This window comes from Xenopus laevis, chromosome 9_10L (assembly GCF_017654675.1).
Source record: "Xenopus laevis strain J_2021 chromosome 9_10L, Xenopus_laevis_v10.1, whole genome shotgun sequence".
Taxonomy (NCBI): domain Eukaryota; kingdom Metazoa; phylum Chordata; class Amphibia; order Anura; family Pipidae; genus Xenopus; species Xenopus laevis.
In genome coordinates this window covers 38,668,863-38,693,333 of record NC_054387.1, presented here as the reverse complement: position 1 = coordinate 38,693,333, position 24,471 = coordinate 38,668,863, and the positions used below count along the sequence as shown (strand labels likewise).

The following is a 24,471-nucleotide window of genomic DNA, read 5'->3' as shown; positions in this document are numbered from 1 at the left end:
TAGTAACAGTGGGATAATAGCCTGTGGGAAGGGACTGTGACTGTGGGATAGCAGGTATAGTAGGGAGAGATGGTGCCTATAGTAGCAGTGGGATACTAGTCTCTGGGAAGGGACTGTGACTTTGGGATAGCAGGTATAGTAGAGAAAGATTGTGCATGTAGTAACAGTGGGACAATAGTCTCTGGGACGCAGGTCCGGACTGAGAATTAAAATAGGTCCTGTCATTTAAGGTACACAGAGGCCCAATCAGCCCACACAGAGGCCCAAACAGCCCCCACCAGCCCACTAAATACTGACTTTCTATGGCCCCTTATAGCAGCCCCTCTGGCATTTGCCAGAACACACAGATTGCTAGTCCGGGCCTGCTGGGAAGGGAGTGCGAGTATGGGATAGCAGGTATAGTAGGGAGAGATGGTGCCTATAGTAACAGTGGGGTAATAGCCTCTGGGAAGTGACTGTGGGATAGCAGGTATAGTAGGGAGAGATGGTGCCTATAGTAGCAGCGGGATAATAGTCTCTGGGAAGGGACTGTGACTGTGGGATAGCAGGTATAGTAGGAAGAGATGGTGCCTATAGTAACAGTGGGATAATAGTCTCTGGTAAGGGACTGTGGCTGTTGGATAGCAGGTATAGTAGGAAGAGATGGTGCCTATAGTAGCAGTGACATAATATAACCAAATACTTTGCTTAATACAAGTAACTCCTGCAACAGAAATGCCAGAATGAAAACATAATATTCAATGTGCACAATAAGCTTTGGCCAAATACTTTCTTGTCATTCTATTAATAACCCCTGTCTATAAATAGGACATTATTTATCCTGTATGGGGCACTTTCTGCTCATCTCTCACCAGCCTTTCTATAACACTGACTCTTATTACATTATAAATAACAAACGCTGAATTGCGTTAGTTTCACCAAAGACATGTTTATTTCAAGACCAGAGAGACACTTCATATGAAAACATATTTAACAAAAAAATACAAAAAGAACCCAACATTTCATGTAAATTGTTTTTAACAAATAATATTCAACATTTTGTAAAAAAAAAAAAAACAAGAGAGAGAAAACCATGAAACCCACAGGATAAACCCCATGGCTCCTGTGTTAGTTGGATATTCAAGTCTGAGAGACTGGCATTTAGTGGAGTAACGTTGCGGGGTCCCTGCTAATGAAGGGACTGAGTGATCCAGAGCTTCTTCATATGGCAATATTCTAAGGTCACTGTGTCTCAGCCATGGGTTTGACACCCTCTGCACATGCCCTTAAATGCAATTAGTCTTTTTTATTTAGCAAAAAATTCCAGGTGCTCTCCAGGTTTAACACTGAAACTATTATCTGGTTGCTAGGGTTCCCCTGACCCTAGCAACCAGACTGTTAAAGGGATACTGTCATGGGAAAACATGTTTTTTTTCTAAACGCATCAGTTAATAGTGCTGAATACTGCACTGAAATCCGTTTCTCAAAAAGGGCAAACAGATTTTTTTATATTTCATTTTAAAAATCTGACATGGAGCTAGACATATTGTCAGTTTCCCAGCTGCCCTCAGTCATGTGACTTGTGCTATGATAAACTTCAGTCACTCTTTACTTCTGTACTGCAAGTTGGAGTGATATCATGCCCTCCCTTCCCCCCCCAGAACAGCCTAACAACAGAACAATGGGAAGTGTAACCAGATAACTCCCTAACACAAGATAACAGCTGCCTGGTAGATCTAAGAACAACACTCAATAGTAAAATCCAGGTCCCACTGCGACACATTCAGTTACATTGAGTAGGAGAAGCAACAGCCTGCCAGAAAGCAGTTCCATCCTAAAGTGCTGGCTCTTTCTGAAAGCACATGACCAGGCAAAATGACCTGAGATGGTTCAAGAATTAAATTTTACATGGTAGAGTGAATTATTTGCAGTGTAAACAGTGTAATTTAGAAATAAAAACGACGCCATAAAAGTACCTATGGCACATGTGGTATTTTGACCACTGCAGGGCTCTTAAAGGAGAACTGTGGAAGTCCAAACACCCTTCAATGTCTGTCATTGCTTCCTGCTGTAATATAATGGAAAACACTTTGCCTAAAGGTGGGTTATATGCTCAGGTTTGGCCGCTTTTGACCATGCTGACTGTTCATCTGGGCATGTATGGCTTGTCGTGGGACTGATAATTCTGCAGTGTTGGTGGATAGAGGATTATCGGCCCTTACAGACATTTCCTGCTGGGGTCAGCCGCAACCCCAGTGATAAGGTTGCCATGCAAGTGTATAGTATCCACTCATTTGTCCAGCATGTCAATCTGTTGGATACTATGCCAAAGGTAGTAGTAATGTACAGCTTGGGGAATCTCCCTATCATCTATTGTAATATCAGAGATTATATCAGAGGGGTACGGCCTTTCACAACACTAAGGAACAGGAAGACCAACTGTGGAGCACAGATAAAAGTTACTGTGATCTCAGCCTAACCCAATGTAGATGCCAGGGCATCAGGCCAACCCACTCAATCCTTTGGTATTGAGCCAGCAGTTGCACGCCTACAAATTGTGACTTCCCACCTATTGCTGATCTATAAGTCCTAGCATCGTCCTACAGTAACTGCTGGAAGCAGTATTCAGTATTCAACTCTATATTTACATAACTGGCTTTTTGTAGAGAGAACTGAGCTTTGGTAACAACCATTCATTATTGTGCAAATTAGATGCCATCAAGCATTCACTCGGTTCATCTTTGGGTCAGGGATGCATTTGACAAAGGGAAAGCCTAATGTATAGGGCTGAGAGAACCCAGGCTTCGTTATAAGGGATTGTGCCTTGGGTGCTCTAGTGGAGTGACTTTCGTGCAGTTGTTGAACTGCAACTTCCAGCATGCGCCAACTGAGGAAGACTGAAGGACTGCAGTTAAAAAGTGATGCTAAGAATTCAATGTTGGATTTGTACATTGATTCCTGGCTTTGGGTCTTTTACAGATAACCAAGTGAAGCCCATTACCTGATATCTCTAGTGACCTGCTCAGATCTTCTGCATTTATTAAGTGACCTTTCTGGTTTAATATCAGACTCTCTGTGTACAAAGAGTGATATGCATCTACTTGCAGTCCATTTGGCTTTCTCCATAGAAAACACTGTAACCTGTTTTTCTGCCTGCAAGAAATCAGTTGTGTAAATGCTTCACTTAAAGGAAAATTATACCCCCCTGAATAAATACTTAACTAACAGATTATATCATATTATATCATACTAAGTGACCAATTAAACAATTTTACCAAACTGGAATATATATTTCACTAAATAATGCTCTTTTTCCTTGAGCCAGCATTTTGTGTTGGTCTGTGTGCTCCGTCAGAGATCACCTGATCAGAAATTATGCAGCTCTAACGGTAACAGAAAGAAGTGTGGGTGTAAAATACTGAATTTTATTCAATAATTAGCTCATGTGACCTTGTGTGCACTGTGTATAGTATGGTCTCAGAGGGCAGCCCTTAGTACTTATAATGGCAGTTTTTTTTAGGATTGCCCAATGGCACACATAAGTAAAAAGGTATATTAGTATGGAATTATTTATTTAGATTAAGCTGGGTTTTACATATGAGCTGGATTATGCAATATTTTATTTATTGAGACCTAAATTGTTCAGGGGTTATAGTTTTCCTTTAAAGGTATGTTATAGTCTCTCAAGATAAAATTGTTACTTAAATCTAGTGCGACTATGAAGATTTTTTTTTTACCTATACTAGATATTAAATCTAGTACATTCAACAGACAATGGGGCCCAGTTACTAAAACAGGGCAAATTTGTTCCTGGGCAGTAACTCATAGCAATCAACCAATCAGGAGGTACTGGCAGCCACACCTGATTGGCTGCGGTTGGAAACTTGAGCAGTTTAACTTATAGGTAAATGGGCTTTATTACATGATATCCACACAAGTACTCATATTGATATGGGTTCCTGAAAACTTGGAATGTCAATGTTGTTGATGAAATAGGATTTTCCTATTAATTATCCTGCATCGACAGTAAAATCTAATTTAAAAGTGGGGATGCTGCTCATTAATTAATTACCCTGTGTCCGCAGTAAAATTTAATTTAAAAGTGGGGATGCTGCTCACTAATTAATTATCCTGTGTCCACAGTAAAATCTAATTTAAAAGTGGGGATGCTGCTCACTTTGAATAAACAAAGGCTATTCTTAATAATGCAGGTCACTTATGCATACTGTATAGTCTTATGTTCCTGAGGGTTTAAAGAACATTACATTAATAAAATGCCTCCATTGTTTCAGATCTTGCACAATCCAAATACATAAAGAGAAAAGGGCTAATAAAAGGATTTGTTTGGCCCAGCTCAGGTGATCAGGAGGCAGTAGGGGTGGTTACCCTTTGGCCTATTAAATAATTAATCCAACTGCCGCTCCAGGCACACAACTGTCTGTTTTATCACATATTCCAGCAGGGGGCACCTGTGTTACACAGAAAGATATGAAATACAGATGAATGCTATTTATTAGCCGGACCTGAAGCTACCCATACGTTGCTGAGGGTGCTGGGAGTTCTATCTTAGCAACAGCTGTAGAACTATGGGTTTGGCATTCATGGTCTTTATGATATAAAGAATTACAGACTATGGGAATGTGCAGAATGGGCTGATAGTGATCTATTATCTGCAAGCCTTCAGCATGCCAGTCCTGGCACAATCCCGGCGTCACTCTTTTGTTTCCCCCAGACGTGTTATTATATCTGAGTTTCCTTTTGCATTGTGCTCCCCAAGAAAAACAAGCTCATTACAGCACAGTGTTCTAACAAGGCACCGTGCATTAAAGTTTACTTTTAGATAAATAAGGGGGCAGAGAACCGCAATGTGAGAGTCTATAGATAAAGGCACAGCTGAGAAATACCCCTTTATACAGATGTATAATGCCCTAGCACCAAACAGCACTTAGAACCTCTTCTTTCTCCCACGCAGCAGGTCTGTCTGTCCACTCAGTCTGATATTTCTAACCACAGTATCAATGTATGTTTTCTGTTTAATGTTCCCTCCTGTGTGCAGTTCCCCACTGGTGCCCATCAATGCATAACCCCATAGTTCTTTCTGAGGCACTCAAGAATGTTACATCCACCTGGTTCTTTCCAGCTACTTTTTCCCTGGTGTGGCAGCAGTGGTAGGTGGCAGTGCCAGGCTTGGTGCCTGCTGGTTGACTGAGTTTTGTCCCTTTCTGAGGGAAGCCAAATCATGCTCATGGGAGGCCAGGGTACTGTTAATACGGTCCAGGAAGTTTAAGAGGCTTGTTTCTTGCCCATGGCAAGAGCTCTCCACTTCCTTTAACCTGTGCTCAACTTGAGACACCTCTCCCTTTAGATCACGAGCAATGACCTGGCAGGTTCCCATCTGCCCTGCAAGGCGAGCCTTAATCCTCTCCATATCCCCACGCAGACCCATAAGTTGTGTTCGACTTGTTCGGATCTGTGAACCTTGCCCTTCTACCTGGCCTTGCACAGTAACTAACTCTTCATTTAGACGGCTTCCCCGTTCCTCTGCTGTGGTGTTTACCTGGACAACAGCATCTGCATACTTAGTTACTGTCTCCTCTAGGCCGTGTAAGGACCTTCCAACACTCCGCAGGTTTACCTGTAGGAGAGTGATTTCTCCTTGCATAGCCTCTTCCTTCTGAATTTCAAGATGCCTTTGAATACCCAGAATAGTGTTGTTTAGGTGGTTCAGTTGGGTGCGAAGGTCTTGACCTTGTTCACGGCATTGCAAAAGTTCATTGTGGATGTCAGTGATGGACTCGCCACCGGGCACAGAGCATCCAGCAGCACACAGTTCCTCTACAGCAGTCAACCGACTCTGAATTCCTGACATGCCCTCCATACCCTCCCTACGCAAGTCAGAGATCTGAGCGTCAAGCAATGGCATCACAGCCCCATCCAGTGGAATTGTGGCATTGCCCAGCTCTCCTACTGCAGTAAGCAGCCTCTCCTCCAAAACTCTCATCTTGTCATCTACAGCGGCTTTTACTCCATCCAGTTCAGCCAGGAAATTACCATTCTCCCCTCCTTCTTGGCAGCACCTCCTAATGCCTTCCTCTGTAAGGTTCAGTCTGCTTTCAACATCATCTAATCTCATATTAACTTGAGGTTCTACCATAATTCGTGCAATCTCCACATCCAATTTTTGGCTCAGGCTATGGTGCTCTTCAGTGAGCTGTCGCAAGCCACGTTCTAATTCTTCTACACGTTTGATAAGACTCTCAACTTGTCCACAACATCCTTCAGGGGCGCTAAACCCAATCACTTTGGAATTCAGAGCGGACATCTCCTTTCTCATCTCCACTTCCCTTCCATCCATTTCCTGCTGAATCCTATAGGATGCAGCCTGCTCCCCATCTATGCATTCTTTCTTCACTGTTTGCACCTTAACATCGCACGCCCCCTGGAGGATCTGTAGACGTGTCTCAAGTCCTTCCAGCAGTTGTGCTCTGGACTCAGCTAATTTACCCTCTAAATACTGATCCAGTAGTTCAGTGGAGGTGAGAGGAGATGGCTTTGCTGCTTCCAGCAGGTGCTTTAGTTGAGCTTCATGTCCCATCACCATTCCATTGACCTCATCCAGCAGCTCAGTCTTGGTGCGCAAAATATCAGATACTTCAGCTACCTTTCCTGAGATGTCTCCGGGTATGTGGGGTGCTTCAGCAAGTGCATCAGGGATCACTCCAAATCCCACAGAGGACTGTGAGGCAGAACTAGCACTGTTGATAAGGGTACCAATCATCTTGTTTGTATCCTCTTGGATAGAAAGGCGTAGAGAATCTCCCAAACCGGAGACCACTCCCTGCAAACTTTCATAGGACTGAGAGAGGCGTCGGACCTCTTCCTCTATGCGGTCCATACGTTCTCCAAATACAGAAGTCATCTTTCGACCTACAAGGGGGAAAACCAGAACCTTATTAACAACACTGTAGAAATGTGGTGATAAGAAGGGATTTGTCACAGGTCTATATGAAAAAGGAATCTACAGCACACATACACAAGCAACAATCATATCCACTTTAATTTTTTTCATCAGAGTTAATTTGTTAATGTATTTATAATATTAACAACAGTTTATCTCTAGCCTTGTAGTGTGGATGTCAAGGGTGCTATATTATGCTATACTGTACATTATAGACCAAGTTGTAAGTAACCATATGCTACATCTCACATCTGGAATTACAAGACCATACTTAGTGAGACAAATGCTAGGAACCTTGGTAGTAGTCTATAATAACTTTTGCTCAGGGCTCTTTAGTGCAAAATGAAATTTAGTATGGGCAAATTAAATAGAAAGATGATATTAATCTAACAAGTCTACTGAGTGGGTCACAGGTTGTATATTGGCAGGGGAGACACTTTATGCCTGATTACATGATCCCAGCCATGAGGTTCGGAGGTGTTCTGATGTGGTGTTAGCTTTCGTGGTATGTTCTGAATCTGCTGGCTGGGTTACTTGGATCCCTGAACGTAATGTTGCACATCAAAGCGCTAGACAATGTGGAGCTGTCAGTACTGGCCTGAACTCGTACTTACATGATCAGACATGGCTTGAAAAGGTCAAGGCTGTGAGAGCTCAGTGTACCAACCACAAACCCAGGGTCCTTTTGTTGTAACCACAAATCCAAACATGTGCCACACACATTGCTCTGAGTATGGCCGAAACATGAGAAAGAAATGAGAGGCTCTTTAAGTTTGCTCACATTTTGGGGGTTTATGTCACAGAGTCTCAAAACTAGCTAAGAATTTTGGGAGGATGCAGCTACCAATATCCTGACTGGTTGGGGATACTGCAAGTTTCAGTACAAAAGAGTTTGAAGTCTCCAGGAGAGCTAGTGCTTCACTAATTTAACTTGTTTACCAAACCAATAAGTTGTGTGCATTATACTACTTACCAAAGCCGTTTTTGCTTGGTGGAATGGGGGCACCGGGAAGACCCTCTGGCTGCAAATTATTGTATGTTGGAGGGCTCTTGGGTGGAAGAAAAGGTTTGTGTGCTGGGCCAGCTTTAGGTCCTTGGTAGGGAGGCAGGAAACCAGACTGAGGGATGGATCCATCTTGGCATGAATCTCCAGTGTTTCCAGGGCAGCAACGCCACTCTAGTTCAGTTACCACCTTGTACCCAATCTTGTACTTGGGCCTGTAGAGCGTCCTATACCTTTAAGTGAAAAAAATTATGGGAAAAGACATTAAGGTGAAGAATTCCTTCCCTATATATATAATCATTTAAAGGAGAACTAAAGCCTAACTAAAGAAGTAGGCAACCTCTAAGCTTAGCTTCTCAACAGCTGCTCAGAGCCCACTGAGCATGTGAGTGTCACAGACACTTTCCAAGATGGTGACCCCCTGTGACAAGTTTAAAGTCCTGGGTCATTGCTGCTATTGACAAGCTGAAACGTTAGTCTGGTGCAATAAGTTCAGTATATACAATATGGCATTTTTAACCATATTCATTTTTAGGGTTTATTTCTCCTTTAAATATGCAAAGCCACAGATAGCTTGGAAACCATTTGAATGTGTAAGGTTTATACTGGCACATGCTAGTCTAGGGACAGAACCAGTCAGATGTTTGTTCTCATTGCTCCGACTGGACTGAATTTCTGATTATGTTATGTTGAAATGGGGAAACTTTGTACATCCCCAAAGAAAAGAGGGTTGTAGTCTGCACAGGAAAATTATTAGTGGTGTATTAGTGGTGTTAGTCTATTATTCGCACTGAACATCTAGAGGAAGAAGGTGGACCTTGATCTTATTATTATAACAGCTCCCCATTCCTTTGGTTATAAGGCCCAGAGACAAATTGCTTGCCCTTTCCCACAATTCCATGGTGTAGGAATCCTATATGCATTGGCTTTATTGTGGCCATGTTGGTTTTAAAGCAACATTGCAAATTCCTTTTTATTTTACAGAAGGCCCCTTTGTATTTGTGAGAGGGGTGAGTAAAACTACATATATCGGCACCTGCTAGAGTGGAAGGAGCAGTTCTTTACATGGTTACCTGGGTTAATTGAGAAATCCTTTGCAGGTTAGTTGAGCAAATGTATGTACTCACACAACGGTCCCTCGACATTTGGGTCCCCAGGTACATTTGAGATACTCGGCCTTGATATATGGTTCCGTTCCATCCTGCTGTGTGCAGGTCACATTCTTCTCTACAACATACACGCAGAAATTCCTGGAACAATAAGAGAGTGTGATGGTTACAGAGGAGGTAAAGAGGGGAGATATGCAAATGAGGATGCTTGGGTATTGGTTACTGACCAGTGTACTTAAGGGCTCTTACAGATGAGCGTTTAAAGCTGTGCTCCCCTGCGTTCCGTTTTATACGTTCAGCCGCAGGGGAGCGCAGGAGTTGACACATTCAGTTTTTTTCAATGGGGCTGTACTCACACAGGCGCATGTAGGCGCCGAACGCAGGTTGAGACGCAACATGCTGCATTTTTCCTGCATTCGGTGCCTACATGCGCTTGTGTGAGTACAGCCCCATTGAAAAAAACTGAATGCGTCTACTCCTGCACTCCCCTGCGGCTGAACGCATAAAAACGGAACGCAGGGAAGCGCAGCTTCAACCGCTTGTCTGTAAGAGCCCAAAATCTCAGACCTTAAGATGGGCAGGGAACATTTGGGGTAAAAGCTTCATATGCATCAGACTAATGTACATGAGCACTATGCAATAAGTAAAAGCAAAGCCAGACTTTAATAATACTGGGGTACATATACACTGGCATTGTGTAACAATACTGGGGTATGTCTGTACTTAAAATAAACACACCGCTCAGTGAAATTAAACTGGGGTATGTATTACATTAAAAGATACCTGGGTACTTATACATTCAAAATGAACGCACTGCTCAAAGAAATAATATTGTGGTGCCACTAAAATTGGGGTGCTTATATACTGATAATGTATATACTGCTCAGTCTACTGATACTGGGGTACTTATATACTGATAATGAATACGCTGCTCAGTCTACTGATACTGGGGTACTTATATACTGATAATGAATATGCTGCTCAGTTTACTGACACTGGGCTACTTATATACTGGTAAGGTATACACTACTCAGTCTAATGATAGTAGGGTACTTGTAATAAAACTTATCATGAACACAGGGTTTCAGATCAGATCAGCACAGCTTTACTTATACAATGGGTAGAACACCAGATCCAGAGCATCCAGCTGTTCCTGAACTGTGGTTTTGGCATAGTGCATTATAATGATACAGGAAATAATACATCACTTGCCAGAAGCCAGTTTAATATATAAACCCTTACTATTGCATAGCCTCCCCAATGCATTATACTGGGTTCTCTATGTAGCTCAATGCTCTGCAACGTTAACCTGCCAGCCCCACTTGCATTGCACCAGCCAGCGGCTGCATGAGAGGGGTTCATAAGGGCTCAGAACACCTGGAAGACATTGGAATTACAGTGCTCGACCTGCAAACAGTCCAAAGTATGGATAATGGACATGTAATGTGATGATAGGTATCTACACACAGCAACACAAACATCAGTCCTTTACTTCTAGTGATTAGATCTTAATCAGGAGCATTAAATCGTTACCATACAGCTGAATGCACTTTCATCAAAATTGCCCCCTTCTGAGTTTAGAAACTGATTGGTTTCATTAAGGCAAGAAATAATATTTGTGTAATGATGCCCAGGGTTTAAAGGAAGAGAGTCATTATGTATTTATGGGGGGTAGAGGGAGAAACAGAGCACTTTGTTTCTTGTTTACCCTGGACCTGGCACTTTATACAAAGGTGTGAAACGCGTGGTTAACTACTCAGCTTTCTCCGGCGTCTGCTTTCTGCTGTGATCTGACATTGATCTTTGAAGAAAGGAGGCATGGAAGATTGCTTACACCTCTTAATACAATGGGCAATTTTAAGTCAAATTTGTTTGCCAAAGGCTCTTTCATCTTGCTGCGCCCATGTTGCTCCTATACATGAGTGAGCAGCGATGTTGATGAATCCCATGTCATTAGGGTGATAATGATCCAGTCCTGGGTCACACTATGTTCTAAGCCCAGCATAATTTTTTCTATTGAAAGCAAGCATCTAAAGGGTAGTTAAAGGGAAAATATTCATCATCAAAAAGTGAAGTTTGCTACATGAGAGATTGACTGTGAGACATATTTGTAAGTATTACAGGTATGGAATCTGTAACCCAGAATAGTCTGGACCTGGGGTTTCCAGATAAGTGGTCTTTCAGTAATTTGGATCTTCATAACTCAGGTCTACTAAAATTTTTTAAAGAAAACATAATTTTTACCATAGTAAGGATTCATCATAACTTTGTTGGGATAAAATACAAGGTACTGTTTTTTAATAATTTGGATCTTCATATCTTAAGTCTACTAGAAAATCATGTAAGTATTAAATAAATCCAATAAGATGGTTTTGCTTCCAATAAGGATCGCTTATATCTTAGTTTGGATCAAGTACAAGGTTCTGTTTTATTTTTACAGAGAAAAAGATTATTTTTGAAAAATTGAATTATTTGATTAAAATAGAGTCTATGGGAGATGGCTTTCCCATAATTCTGAGCTTTCTGGATAACAGGTTTCCTGATAAAGGATCACATATGTGTACCATGAAAAGGGGCTACCCTACTACCTTTCCTAGACTCTTTTACCAGCTGGAGTTGTAGGGGGCTGATCAATGACACAGTAGAGGTGAGAATTTAACATATTTGGTGAAAGCTGCTTTACATTGCTGGTAAATTTGTAATTCTGGTAAATTTGCCAACTAGGCTGGTGAATTATTGGCCTGGTGGCAATCCTACAAGTTAGGTCTTGTCTGATGCACAATTTTAATGTGCAAAATAGATCTTCCCCTAGTATTTGGGGTATTTGCTGTTCTAGTTACAGGGCTGGGTCAGCCACGAGGCAAGGTAAGAAATTGGCACCATTATAGGAATAGAAAATAGTCCACACTTGGTGCACTTCTGGATTTAAACAGTTAGCTTGGATTGGAAATATCTCAGCAGCAGTCCCTCCTCATGAGACAACTACTACCCTAAGCAGAGGAGAGGACAGAACTGCAACATTCATTCAAACTAATTGCAAATCATCTACACAAAATCAGTGAGTCCCAAAAAGAGGCTTTTCAATATGTAATCAAAGTTGACATAAAGCTCACCAGTAATTACGTGGGGTCTGGGTGCACATCCCCAAAACCTACAGCATGAGGAGGGCATTCATACCACAGAAGAAAAGGCAGGGATTCACAGATCCCACAAACAGGCTTATTAAATAAAAATGCTAACTTTTTTATTATGAGTCAATGCAATATACTGTACATAGCCTTATGTGTTTCGTGCACTGGGCACTTAATCATAGGCCAGCCTGTTTGTCGTATTTGTTAGTGTTTGCAATATACAGTAAGTTGCCAGTGTTAAAGCACTGCCACTTATAATTCATTTTCAAGCTATTAAGCTATAATGCTAAATATACAGTGTATATATATATATATATATATATATATATATATATATATATATATATACAGTATATATTCGTGTGTATCCCTATAAGTCTCTCTGAAGTGCAGCTGTGTCTCCTCTCATTTCTACATCTGCTGATGTTCCATCCACGCACTTGGAAGAGGCACCAGCAGATAAAATATTAGCTGGTCATACACCCTTGTTTGGTGTGGCCAATAAGTTACAGGCCCAATAGCCTATACATGTCCATTATCTGATTCAGAAGAGCCCAAGTAGTCTGATGGCAATGCAGGACAGTCTTTGGAAACTACCACCTGAAACAATGTGTATATACAAGCCTATGGTGTATATACAGTATGTGTGCCAAATACTTTGCATACATTCAGTGGGCATGCTGCTCTGCTCTGTATGATACTAAGAATATGATGTTGAAGAACTCCGAATGAGGATAATGAGCATAAATTGTGACTAGATATAAGTGTCCATTGAATTTATGACCGCAAGTGCAGTTGTACTCCCACAACTTTTCCTGCAGTGAGTTACCTGTTAAACTCCAATCTTGTGTCAAAATACATAAGCACTTGATATATATAAAACTACAACAAGAAGGTCTGCACTCTCAGGACTTATAAAAAATCTTAATATTTCTTATAAATGACTAACGTTTCGGATAGGTCCCTAGCCTTTCTTTTGAGACCTAGCCGAAACGTTAGTCATTTATAATAAATATTATGATTTTTATAAATCCTGAAAGTGCAGACCTTCTTGTAGTAGTTATGGATAATTTATTGGCACTGCACCCAGGCAAATTTAAGCAACTTTATCGAGAGTGCTGGCAACCCTTGGACTTATTTATATATATATATATATATATATATATATATATATATATATATATATACACACACACACATTAAATATATTTGCTTGCTGAATGGACACGCTGCTCTATAAAAGGAAAGTTTATATACAGTGAGACCAGACATGTTGCTCTATATAAAGACAGTACATATACAGTGTGACCAGACATGTTGCTCTATGTAAGGACAGTATATATACAGTGAGACCAGACACACTGCTCTATATAAGGACAGTATACTGTATATACAGTGAGGCCAGATGTTGCTCTTTATAAGGACAGCACATATACAGTGAAACCAGACATACTGCTCTGTATAAGGATAGTATATATACAGTGGGACCAGACATACTGCTCTGTATAAAGACAGTATATATACAGTGGGACCAGACATACTGCTTTGTATAAGGACAGTATATATACAGTGGGACCAGACATACTGCTCTGTATAAGGACAGTATATATACAGTGGGACCAGACATACTGCTACGTAAAAGAATAAAAGAATCTGCTCTGTACAACACTAGCAGTGGTATAACTGTACACTGATAATGGATTCCCTAGATGATGAATGAAGAGTACATAGATGTATGTCCAACATGTGACTCTCCGGCAGTTTTTGTACTACAACTCCCACCAAAGCCAATACTGGTAGTTGTAGGTCAACAACAGCAGAAGAACTACAGAATGTACATTCCTAGTATATATACTTGTAATGAACATGTTCCATTCTGTTAGCAGCACATACACCTACAGTATTTCCAATATATAACTGCACACAGTTGGTTTCTGCATATTCGAGAATTGAAGGATCTGGTAAGTACATTGTCAACCAATCAAGCTAATAAAGGTGCTAAATTGGTTCCCAGTCTCTTACCTGTGTTTCCCAATAGGCTTGCCATAGTGCTGAGGCTGGGAGCCGGAGGTATACAGGTTGTGAATGAATCTTCCTGCGGCTGGTGGTGGGTAATATAAGCCTTTGCCATCCACTAAGGAAGGGAGAATGGCTAGCCAGTAAAGGACGGCAATGCCAAGTAAGGGTCTTTGCTCTGTCTCCTTCATTGTGCCTGAAAGTGTAGGTACTCTACCTGGCACAGTCCAGAGGTTTGGGTTCTTGGACACCCCTGGTAGTTCACTAGACCCTTGCACAATCCAGGGACTTCTTTTCCTTGGAGATGCTGGGAGACACTCTATTCCCTTTGGCACGCTTACAGAGTCAGGGTTTTGTCCTTGATAGTAGCCTCAGGACTCCAGTGGTGAGCCAGTTGCCAAGTACTCTTCCCAAACTGCAACTGCTTGTGTCCTTGGCTCTGGCTGACAGTCTCTTAGTGTGACAACCTTGGTTAAGGTTGCTGGCTCATGCAAAAACTATGTGCATCTTTTTTCTTATCCCCCCCTCTCTTTTTTCTTTGCTTCCCACGTTTCGTTCTGTCACTATGTCTGTTCTTACTTTTACTCTCCAAGTTAATTTTGAATTCTCTCTTCCCCTCTCTTTCCCTCTCTCTTATTACACTTGCCTTATGCCTTTCTAATCAGCCTGCTTCCCCTCTCCCTGATTCTCTACCTCTTCTACTAATTTTCTCCCCTATGTCCTGTGTAACTCTCTCTTATGCTACCTCTCTCCTTCTGTCCCTGTGTCCCTGTCAGCTCCTCACAGCTCCCTCTATACCCCAGACCCAGTGTAGGAGGAGGGGGGATTGGGGTGGGATAGAGGTGGAGCCTGCACGAGTAGAATAATATACCCCCCCTACTCTGCCCTTTCCTGAAGCTGTATTACCTCTGCCAGCAGCAATATGAGAGCTGACACTCCATGTCACATTCAGGCGTCCTACAAGCAAATGCACAGTTAGAATGCACCAACGCATGCACAAGTATATATTCATGCACACGTAGACAAGGAAATTTAGACAACATATGTATAGATGCTCATATCTGCCAAGTATCCTAAATTTCCAGGAACTGTCCTGAATCCTGGCTCCCTGCCCCAGAATTCTCTTGTCCCCGGCCCAGAATCCTCTTGTATCAGGTTTTACAGAAGGATGCTAACCCCAAACCTTATGTAGGCTGCTGTGAGCCAATTTGGGGGAATGTTAAGTAGAAATCCCCCTTTTTCCAAGGCACCTAATAAACACATACTTGTTGCGAGTCTTTGTTGTTCCTTTAAGAAACCTTTGCTTCAACCCCATATTTATCACTCTATAAATTCCCCCTTAGCGCTTGTTATTAAACGATTCATAGACTCGTGCTCTTCCCGACACAGATTAACAAAGCAGTCGTGATTGCTGTAACTTTTTTCATTGGTTGGTGCTTCATAGTTACACATCATAGTAATAGGTTATGTTTGATTATAATTAGGACAGGTTGGGTAGAAACTGGGGTCTAAAGATGCCAGTCTAGAATGAGTTTTTTGGCACCCACCTATCCTTTTTTTATGCCGCCAACCCCTGCCCATTGGCTGCATTGCCTTCCCTGTGAAGGGATCACCTATAATGGGAATTAACTATGAAGCCCTTAAAAACGCCTCCCCACCATGATATTATAGAGCAGGTGGGGACCCTCTCACCCCCATGAAGTCTATCATGGTACTAAGCACTCTTAATGTTATGGCAGCATTGAAAAAAGTTGTGGGTAGATTATGGTCCAAGCACAGTTTGAGGAACTCTTTTTCCATAGACATTTTAGTAATAGAGTATAGTTTATTTTGTGCACAGAACAGACCTGAGAGTACTAACCAATAGCCAGTTTCTTTATTCAACCTTTCGCCCCCTACATTTGGACAGTGAGTGCAGTTATTGATTAGTACTGTACAGTATATGAAATAATTGAAACCGGCACCCAGGTTATTTGTTTTTCATTGTGCACCATTTCTGTGTATGTATGTGTGTATATATATATATGTATATATATATATATATATATATATATATATATATATATATATATATATATATATATATAGATATATATATATATATATATATATATGTATATAGTTTCCAGTTTTCAAATTCCTTAATTTATACTGCAGGCCATCGTGGCACACAGTGTGAACTGAACATTCCTTATTCCTATTTTTGTATTTATACAACAGTGGAACTTGGAAGCTGCTATGCTGCTTACTTTGGCAGGGCATTTTAGTTTTTCTAATAGAAAATAATTAACAACAGCGTCCCTAGCGGTCAGTTAGATGCTGCAGTTGCTTTTGCAGTCTATAGGGCAAACAGGATAGCAGCTCCCTATCATAGTCATAAAAGAAAATATGCAGAGAGGCTTGATTAGTGCATGATTTACAGCCTATTTGGGCAGCATTAAATGGAAGATAAACTCTTCTTATGAAAAAATGCTGCATCTGACACGATGTTGCCTTATTCTATGAAGGGGCCCAGTCAGCATCACTATAAACAGTGTATTCTATAAAAGTAAATGAGTCTTTCACTTTCCCCTGCCAGCTGCAGCACGGTACAAAAACACGGTGGCCCGTTTGTTCCAAGGAATCAGATTGTGTGTATGGGTTGAAAGGTGTAACACTGCCTGGTATCCACAAGGAATTAAGGGAAACACTAGTAAAATGCAGCTACTGTATATGTCAGTGGAACCTGAAGAAGCCACCCCTCCAACAAAAAACTTTGGGGGGGCCATCGTGCACCTTCAGGCAGTAGCCCAATACCTTTTGCACAATCTGTTTCCTCTACGGAGCATAGAAATAAAAGATAAGTGCAGGCCCGGACTGGGAATCTGTGGGTTCTGGCAAATGCCAGAGGGGCTGCTATAAAGTGCCATAGAAAGTCACTATTTAGTGGGCTGTGGGGGCTGTTTTGGGCCTCTGTGTGGGCTGAGTGGGCCTCTATGTACCTGAAATGCCAGGGCCTATTTTGATTCTCAGTCTGGACCTGGATAAGGGAGCACATCTATCAAATATAATAAACAAAAGATGGTGTGCAAGGTCAAGTGAGTTAATCATATAAAAGCACCAAATGATTGTATCTTCCCATCTATTACATCCGAAACCTCATGTGCATAATGTTAAAACTTAACTTTTAATAAGTAATTGATATAAAAAGTTCAGTGCGAATCATTTAAAATGAGGGATAGAAGAAGGGGGACAGAAAGGCAGAGGGTTGGTAACAACCATATACTCCTGCTATGTATCCGGATAACAAGCCTACCTAGTATACGTACTATGTAGTGATCAGGAGTGTATGAACCAGTAGTCTATTTAGGAACTGGCAGAGTCACTCACCCTCCGATACCACCCCTTTACCCATATAGAGTCCCCTCCCACGGCGATACAGTCGAGTTACCTATCAGGAGTGTAATGGTAAACACTCTAGGTCTACAGGCTGATTGTCACACGAGCTATATTGTGCCTCAGGCACACCTATGCAGTAAATGCCACTCCCAGGTAGTACTGACACTTGGATCCAATTCAGCCAATAACCCCTTCACCCACGTCGAGATCCCTCCAGATCAGTGTCATAAATTCTGCCCAGGATACATAGCAGTTGTATATGGTTGTTACCAACCCTCTGCCTTTGGGTATTCCGTCTTCCTGCTCCTAACCCTTATTTTAAATGATTCACATCATTAAATGATTTTATATCAATTATTTATTAAAATTTACGTTTTAACATTATACACATGCGGTTTCGGACGTAATAGATGGGAAGGTGAAATCATTTGGTCAGTTTTTTTCTCCTCTTTCTGCTCTTTATATGTTTCCTCTATAGTTATGACCCTGCATGAGACCAAATATACACCTGTTTATTCATATTCATGATACATGAACAAGCTCAGTAACATTCAATAACTCTTTTCATTGTATTTAAAGTATTAATGTTACAAACATAGTTCCATCGTAGATGAGCTTGAAAAAAAAACACGTCCATCAAGTGAAACCTGCCTTTGGGCGACTATTGAAAACGCATCGCCACGTGTGCATTAGCGCAGGCGATTTTGCGCTGTAGCCTATGGGGAAAAAGCGCTGAGGCAGTTCGGGGAGATAGTCGCACAAAAGACGTGGCGATTAGTCGCCAGACGACAAAACCTCCTCGAATCTCCTCGTCTGGCTTTACCCTTAGTGGAGGGAGCCTGCTGCAAGATATTTATATGGAGTTTCCTCATCTAGCCAGGTAAGTGAAGCTGGGTAAGTGGTCAAAGCCTTCTCTTTCCTCATACCTTCAGCAGAACACGATAGGAGCCATTACAATTGCACCCACAAGTGTGTTTGTACTAAAATATATGCAGATGTGTGCACATTGACACACTTCCTTACACAGTCAGGATCCTCACTGCTCATGCACAGTGCTCTTACCGTGAAGTCAATGCACGCTACGCACAAGTGTAATGACGTCACACAAGATGTGCCACACAATTTGGGAAGCACGCATAATTCCCAGGCACCATAGCACCAGGGGTTGACAGCTCTGGAACAATAACAGTTATGGGGGATTAATTGGGGTTGTAAGGAAAATGGCCCAAAATTATGATGTAAAATGAGGGAACGTAAAGATGGGGGGGTTGACTGTAATTGCATCAAGTGTCATTGGGTTTGTAAGCACTATATACTGTACATAATGGATTGTAATACATTGAATATTGCCAGCAGATGATTCCAGGTTCTATAGAGCTTACTATTTAATTTTGGTGTTTGGAGCACATGAATTTGAAGTGACTTGGCCGCGATGACAAGCAGATGGGAGTTTCTTGCGTGTTGAACAGTATGTATTTCTGTATGTATGTATCATGTGATTTGATTGAATACAAGCCATCATTTGTGGAAATTAAATTAGTAACCATAAGGTTATGATTTAATTAGCTGGGTCAGTTATTTGCAATCCTAAAAAGTCCATTGTTTATTCAGGGTGATATGCATTTAGCAGTTACTTGGGGGATACTGGGAGAACTGGAGGGCTGCCAGTTGGAAATTCATTGTTTTTTTCTGAATTATGGCCCCAGCCCAGTTACATTTAATTAGGCCCTTGGCTAAGTCTTGTAAGCAGATTCTTTACTGATCCATTATTAAAATCTACTCAAAGACATTCTTATCCATCAGGTTATTTCTATTTTTACAGTATGTCTGTTTACACATTATCCCACCCCAATGGACATTATGATGGGTAATACAGTTAAACGAAAGAACAAATTGCCTCTTCCTGAGTACAAAGGGATCAGCACTGGCTATAGGGACAGTTCCAAAATCCCATCACCTGGCCAAGACCTCAGCCTCCCCTATCACACACTCACAGTAAGTAGACATGGCAGATTGATGTGATTCCGTGGTATGTGTTTAGCTGGGTGTGCTGAGGACAGCCCCAGAATTCCGCACCTTACTGTCACCAAACAAAGACGTCTGTATCGTTCATGGCACCATCTCTTTTATCAGCTGATCAAACAACAGCAAACTGGGTCAGATTATTGCCACATGGGTTACAAGTGAGTGGAGGCCCTGGACTACAAAATGAAGGTACAGTGGAAAGGGCAATTGCAGTAACAAAACTATGTGTGTGTGTCGGGGGGGGGGGGGCAATTTAACATGAAGTCCCATGGTCTTAAATTTGATTCAACTAAATCCATACTTTGTACCCATCCATCAGCATCCTTTTGTGCACCAAATACCATATTAAGTTCAGGGTTTGACCAGTTCCAAGCCTTTTTCAGCAAGATTGGGATCCAGACAAAACCAAGTGCCTTGCTGAACCAACAGCATGAATTTAGACCAGTTGACAGAAAAAGCTCTTTTTTAGCACATGGATTTTTTTCTAGGATTTTGCTCATTTGCTTATGCAAATTAGGATTCCAATTAAGCTAACCCCTTTGTGGGAGATTCAGTATTCACCCCAAAATTTGAAAAAGTAGATTCAGTTCATCCCTAAGAGCTGTTGTACAAGATGTTTTGTCGCTCACACTCCTCTAGCAGGCTGATGAAACTTCCAAAGTTCCCTTCCCAACAGAGAAGGTGGAAAAACACATACATCACATAGTAGCGGGAATCATATGCAATGCAAATGTTCTCCCACTGGTGATTTACGTTACGTTGGGAAGGGAACTTTAGAGGTTTTGATAGAGGAGATTAAGGGGCAGATTTATCAAGGGTTGAATAGTAAATTTTCAAGTTTCGAAATTCACACATTCAACTTAATCCCCCTATTCGAATGTAAATTCAAATGTGAGATTTATCACACCTCAACCATGGAAACAGTCCTAATTCTAATGTTCTCCACCTAAAACCTGCCGAGTTGATGTAGAAGTCAATGGCAGAGGTCCATTGAGACATTTGGAGATGTTAATAGCCTTCCTGACATTTGAGGGTTTTTTTTCAGACTGAATCGAATATGATTAGAATTTTCAAGTCGGAACCATTACATCGAATATTAGACATTCAAATTTTTTCTTACAGAGAAGGAACTTGATTGGCGGATGTGGGTAATGAAAAAAACAACATAGCTGGTAATTTTCACATTATTCCAGTCTGAGAAGGTGTTTGTTTGTGTGAAAATCACCCATGCTGTTGTTTTAATACTGTTCTCATAGCCAGCAAGCACTGGGGATTTCAGGTGAATTGGTGCTACATTTTGCTCATGTAAAAATGTGTTAGGCAATGTAGTAAGATCACCATGGACTCAAAAGGCCTTGGTATTCTTCTTAGTAGGGTTGCCATGAGTAATAGTGCTCACATAGCCATGCCCCTCATTTGTCTAGACCAGTGATCCCCAACCAGTAGCTCGTGAGCACCATGTTGCTCCCCAACCCCTTGGATGTTGCTTTCAGTGGCCTCAAAGCAGGTGCTTATTGTTGAATTCCAGGCTTGGAGGCAAGTTTTGGTTGTATAAAAACCAGGTGTACTGCCAAACAGAGCCTCAGTGTGGGTTGTCAATCCTCATAGGGGCTACCAAATGGCCAATCACAGCACTTATTTGGCACCCCAAGAACATTTTTTTTTGTGTTGCTCTCCAACTCCTTTTACTTCTGAATGTTGCTCACCGGGTTCAAAAGGTTGGGGATCCCTGGTCTAGACCCACAATTTAAGCAAGCCCCACACCTTTGACTGGACCCTTGACAAGAGTCCTGCCTGTCACCCCTGATAATGGCCCTGCCTTTCAGAAATGTCCAACCTGCTGACCTCCAACCACTCCTGGAATAGAACTCCCAGCATCTCAAGACAGCTGGAGGTTTTCTTAGATTGCCTTGCCCTGGGGGGCCTCATTTTGAGCTCTAATTCAAATCCCTGCCAGCACAGAAAATAAAAGGAAGAAATACTATACTGTGACATCAACGTATGCTGGTGTCACCTTGATGAATAAACCAGGAGTCTGGCCCTGTACGATATAGGCGAAATGGAAGAACTGCACAGAATGCAGAGCTATGCCACTATAGTTATATTTTCAAAAGACCTAAATATTCCATGGGGGTGGGTGAACTTCCCCAGCCCTAACCCCAGACTGCCTGCTATTTCCTGAGATTAAAGCACCTTATAGAAAGCACTCAGAGAATTTCACTCTGTGCTCTGCTACATGCTTACAGTGCCCGTGGGGGCAGGGTTGAGAGAAAAGAGGGGCTGTAAGGGGGTTAACATACAGTTAGGCAACATAAGGATAAATAATAGCTGCAGATTATTTTAAAAAAACACACGTATGGTGTTCAATGTCACTAGAGGCAGATTTTGCTGCAATTCACAGAAAACAAACTCTATATTGTTGTGTCTACTTGCCAACCTTGAATTTTCAACATCAGGGTCAATAAACATTTTTGGCCAGCAAGAGTCTATTTTTCTGCCTGTTGAGATTTCTAGGCCTGTCACTGTGACCATATTACTATGAATTTGAAATCTTAGAATCCTGTTATTGTTACAAGACTGTATGACTGAATTACCTATGCCCTTTGGGAGAAAAGTGTCCCTTGTTGGCCTATGGGTGCTATGACAAGTTTCTGTCCATGGGGGGTACATGGCTATTTATCTTTGGACTCCACCTGTTGCCAAGGGTGGATGTTGCTGGGGAGCCTGGTGCAGATGACCCCAGTCATAAAACTGTGCCCTAAGGGAACCAACCCTTTAGTGGAGTCGGGGAGCAGGGACTTTGTGAATGAGTAGCTACAGCCATAAGATAGTCAGGGCAGCTTAACAAGAAGAATCACTTCTTATTTCTTCAGTCACAGAATGTGTTGTAGATCAACTATACCATCCCTTTCTCCAATCACCACCACAAATGCTTAGCTGAGAGTGACCATACAAAGGCACAAGGCTGCAGGCTGAGTTATACAGGTAACTCTGAGTATTACTCATGTATTATAAGGGATAATGTATCTCCTACTATAAATTATTAGGATATTTGAAGTCACTGAGGAGAACGCTTGAGAAGTAGGACCTATACTTGGGCACTGAACCCAGGGAGGCCAATGTCTTTTATTTTGAATTTGGAGGCAAAAACGTGCGAGATGACGTCACTTGCCAGCGAGATGACATCACCAATGTGGCCCATGGGCGCCACCATCTTGGATGCAGAGCCTAAGAGGAGAGGAGCGCAATCGAGAACTCCTTTCAGTAAAGCTTAGTATCACTCATGTATTAAAAGGGATAATGTACCGCCTACTGTAAATAAAGAGATTAGAACTCCTGAGGATATAATTTACAGGATAATAGCTCTTGTGTATTATATAATTGAAAATATACACCCTACTGATACATTATATAGATATTACTAGTCCTTGAAGACTTAGATCATGAGATTGTGAGTGTGTGTGGGGGGGGGGGGTGATATTGCAGCTACCTTTTATATGTGAAGCATGTTGCACATTCAGAGCAGATTAACAGCCATGAAAAAATGTTGACTGCAACAGTGTTCGAATACCCACCTTACTTAGCATTCCATATATCTGTAAGTGGATTATCTATCTTCCTGCTCTGATCCTTGGATGTCTTTGTATGTTATTATAAGCCTGCATTGTATTTCTTCACTATCACCCCTACATGTCTGCATGGATATCTGAGCCTTATAAATCCTTTTATAATATAAAAGTTGTGTATCATTTGGAATATGAACCTTTTGCCTGCTGACGATGCTCAATAGAAGTAATAAATTCTTTTATTGCAGAGACCACGACTCTATGTGTTGCGTTCATTTAAAATCTACAGGAATCATGGGGGGGTGCTAAAGGGTTAATAAACTCTGCTATTTAACATAAACCAAAGTCATTTCGCTTATTATAAATTGAGATTTTCATTCTTTGCATATTCCAAACATATTGGATTACTCCCTAGAACCTATGTAATTATTTATAACCTTCCTTCCTGACCAGTATGATCAATGTTTTTGTTCGTGTGATGGGATAGCTCAAATGAAATTCCTGGTGATTTGGGGAAGTCATTTGATTTCTAGTGTCTGTACCAATGCCTGAATATGGTATGAATACAGAGACATTTTCCAACCAGACCAGGTCAAACCTAGTTATGTCCAAGTGCACCTCAAACTAGATACTTTGTTACATTTCAGTTCCAAAATGCAAGACAAATTAGGTCACGGCTAGTTAAGGCCAGTCAGGGATGGAGATGACTGTGATACTGTCTCTGTCTAATTGTGGTGGGCTGCCCAGCCTAGATTTAGGGTCTGGCCACACGGGCAGATTCGGGGAGATTAGTCGCCAGGCGACAAATCTCCTCTTCTCCCCGATCTGCCGTCCCCTGCCTTCCGCCGGCTAAAATGTAAATGCCTGGGGGCAAGGACACAGATCGCTTTGTTTTCCGAAGTCACCCAAAGTTTCCTCGTGAGGCAATAACGGGCGACTTTGGAAAACGAATCACTCTGTGTGCCTACCACACGGGCAGATTCGGGGAGATTAGTCGCAAGGCGACAAATCTCCTCTTCTTCGCGGTGACTAATCTCCCCAATCTGCCATCCCCTGCCTTCCGGTGGCTAAAATGTAAATCACCTGGAGGCAGGTACACTGAGTGCTTCGTTTTCCAAAGTCACCTGAAGTTTCCTCGTGAGGCAATTACGTGTGACTTCGGAAAAAGAAGCTCTCTATCTGCCTGCCCCCAGGCGATTTTCATTTAAGCCAGCGGAAGGCAGTGGAAGGCAAATCGGGGAGATTAATCGTCACGAAGAAGAGGAAATTTATCGTATGGCGACTAATCTCCCCGAATCTGCCCGTA

The 24,471-nt window shown here is 41.7% G+C and overlaps 1 protein-coding gene across 1 annotated transcript; it reads right to left on the bottom strand.

Annotated features, from left to right (window-relative positions):
- Nucleotides 1–1,664: 1,664 nt before the first annotated feature.
- emilin3.L (elastin microfibril interfacer 3 L homeolog) lies at nt 1,665–14,985 on the bottom strand. Its single transcript, XM_018241229.2, has 4 exons — nt 14,203–14,985; nt 9,068–9,190; nt 7,911–8,173; nt 1,665–6,906 (listed from the first exon to the last, which is right to left on the bottom strand). The coding sequence occupies exons 1-4, from the start codon at nt 14,385–14,387 to the stop codon at nt 5,120–5,122; spliced, it is 2,358 nt and encodes a 785-aa protein (XP_018096718.1). The 5' UTR covers nt 14,388–14,985; the 3' UTR covers nt 1,665–5,119.
- Between the last annotated feature and the right edge of the window lie 9,486 nt (nt 14,986–24,471).

What these genes read in the sequence shown, in the direction of transcription:
- emilin3.L (XM_018241229.2), bottom strand. Translation starts at nt 14,387, where the DNA reads ATGAAGGAGACAGAGCAAAGACCCTTACTTGGCATTGCCGTCCTTTAC. An exon ending in AAGCCTATTGGGAAACACAG is followed by an intron (nt 9,191 to 14,202) that starts GTAAGAGACTGG and finishes TTATTGTTCCAG; the next exon opens with GAATTTCTGCGTGTATGTTG. An exon ending in AAATGTCGAGGGACCGTTGT is followed by an intron (nt 8,174 to 9,067) that starts GTGAGTACATAC and finishes TTTCACTTAAAG; the next exon opens with GTATAGGACGCTCTACAGGC.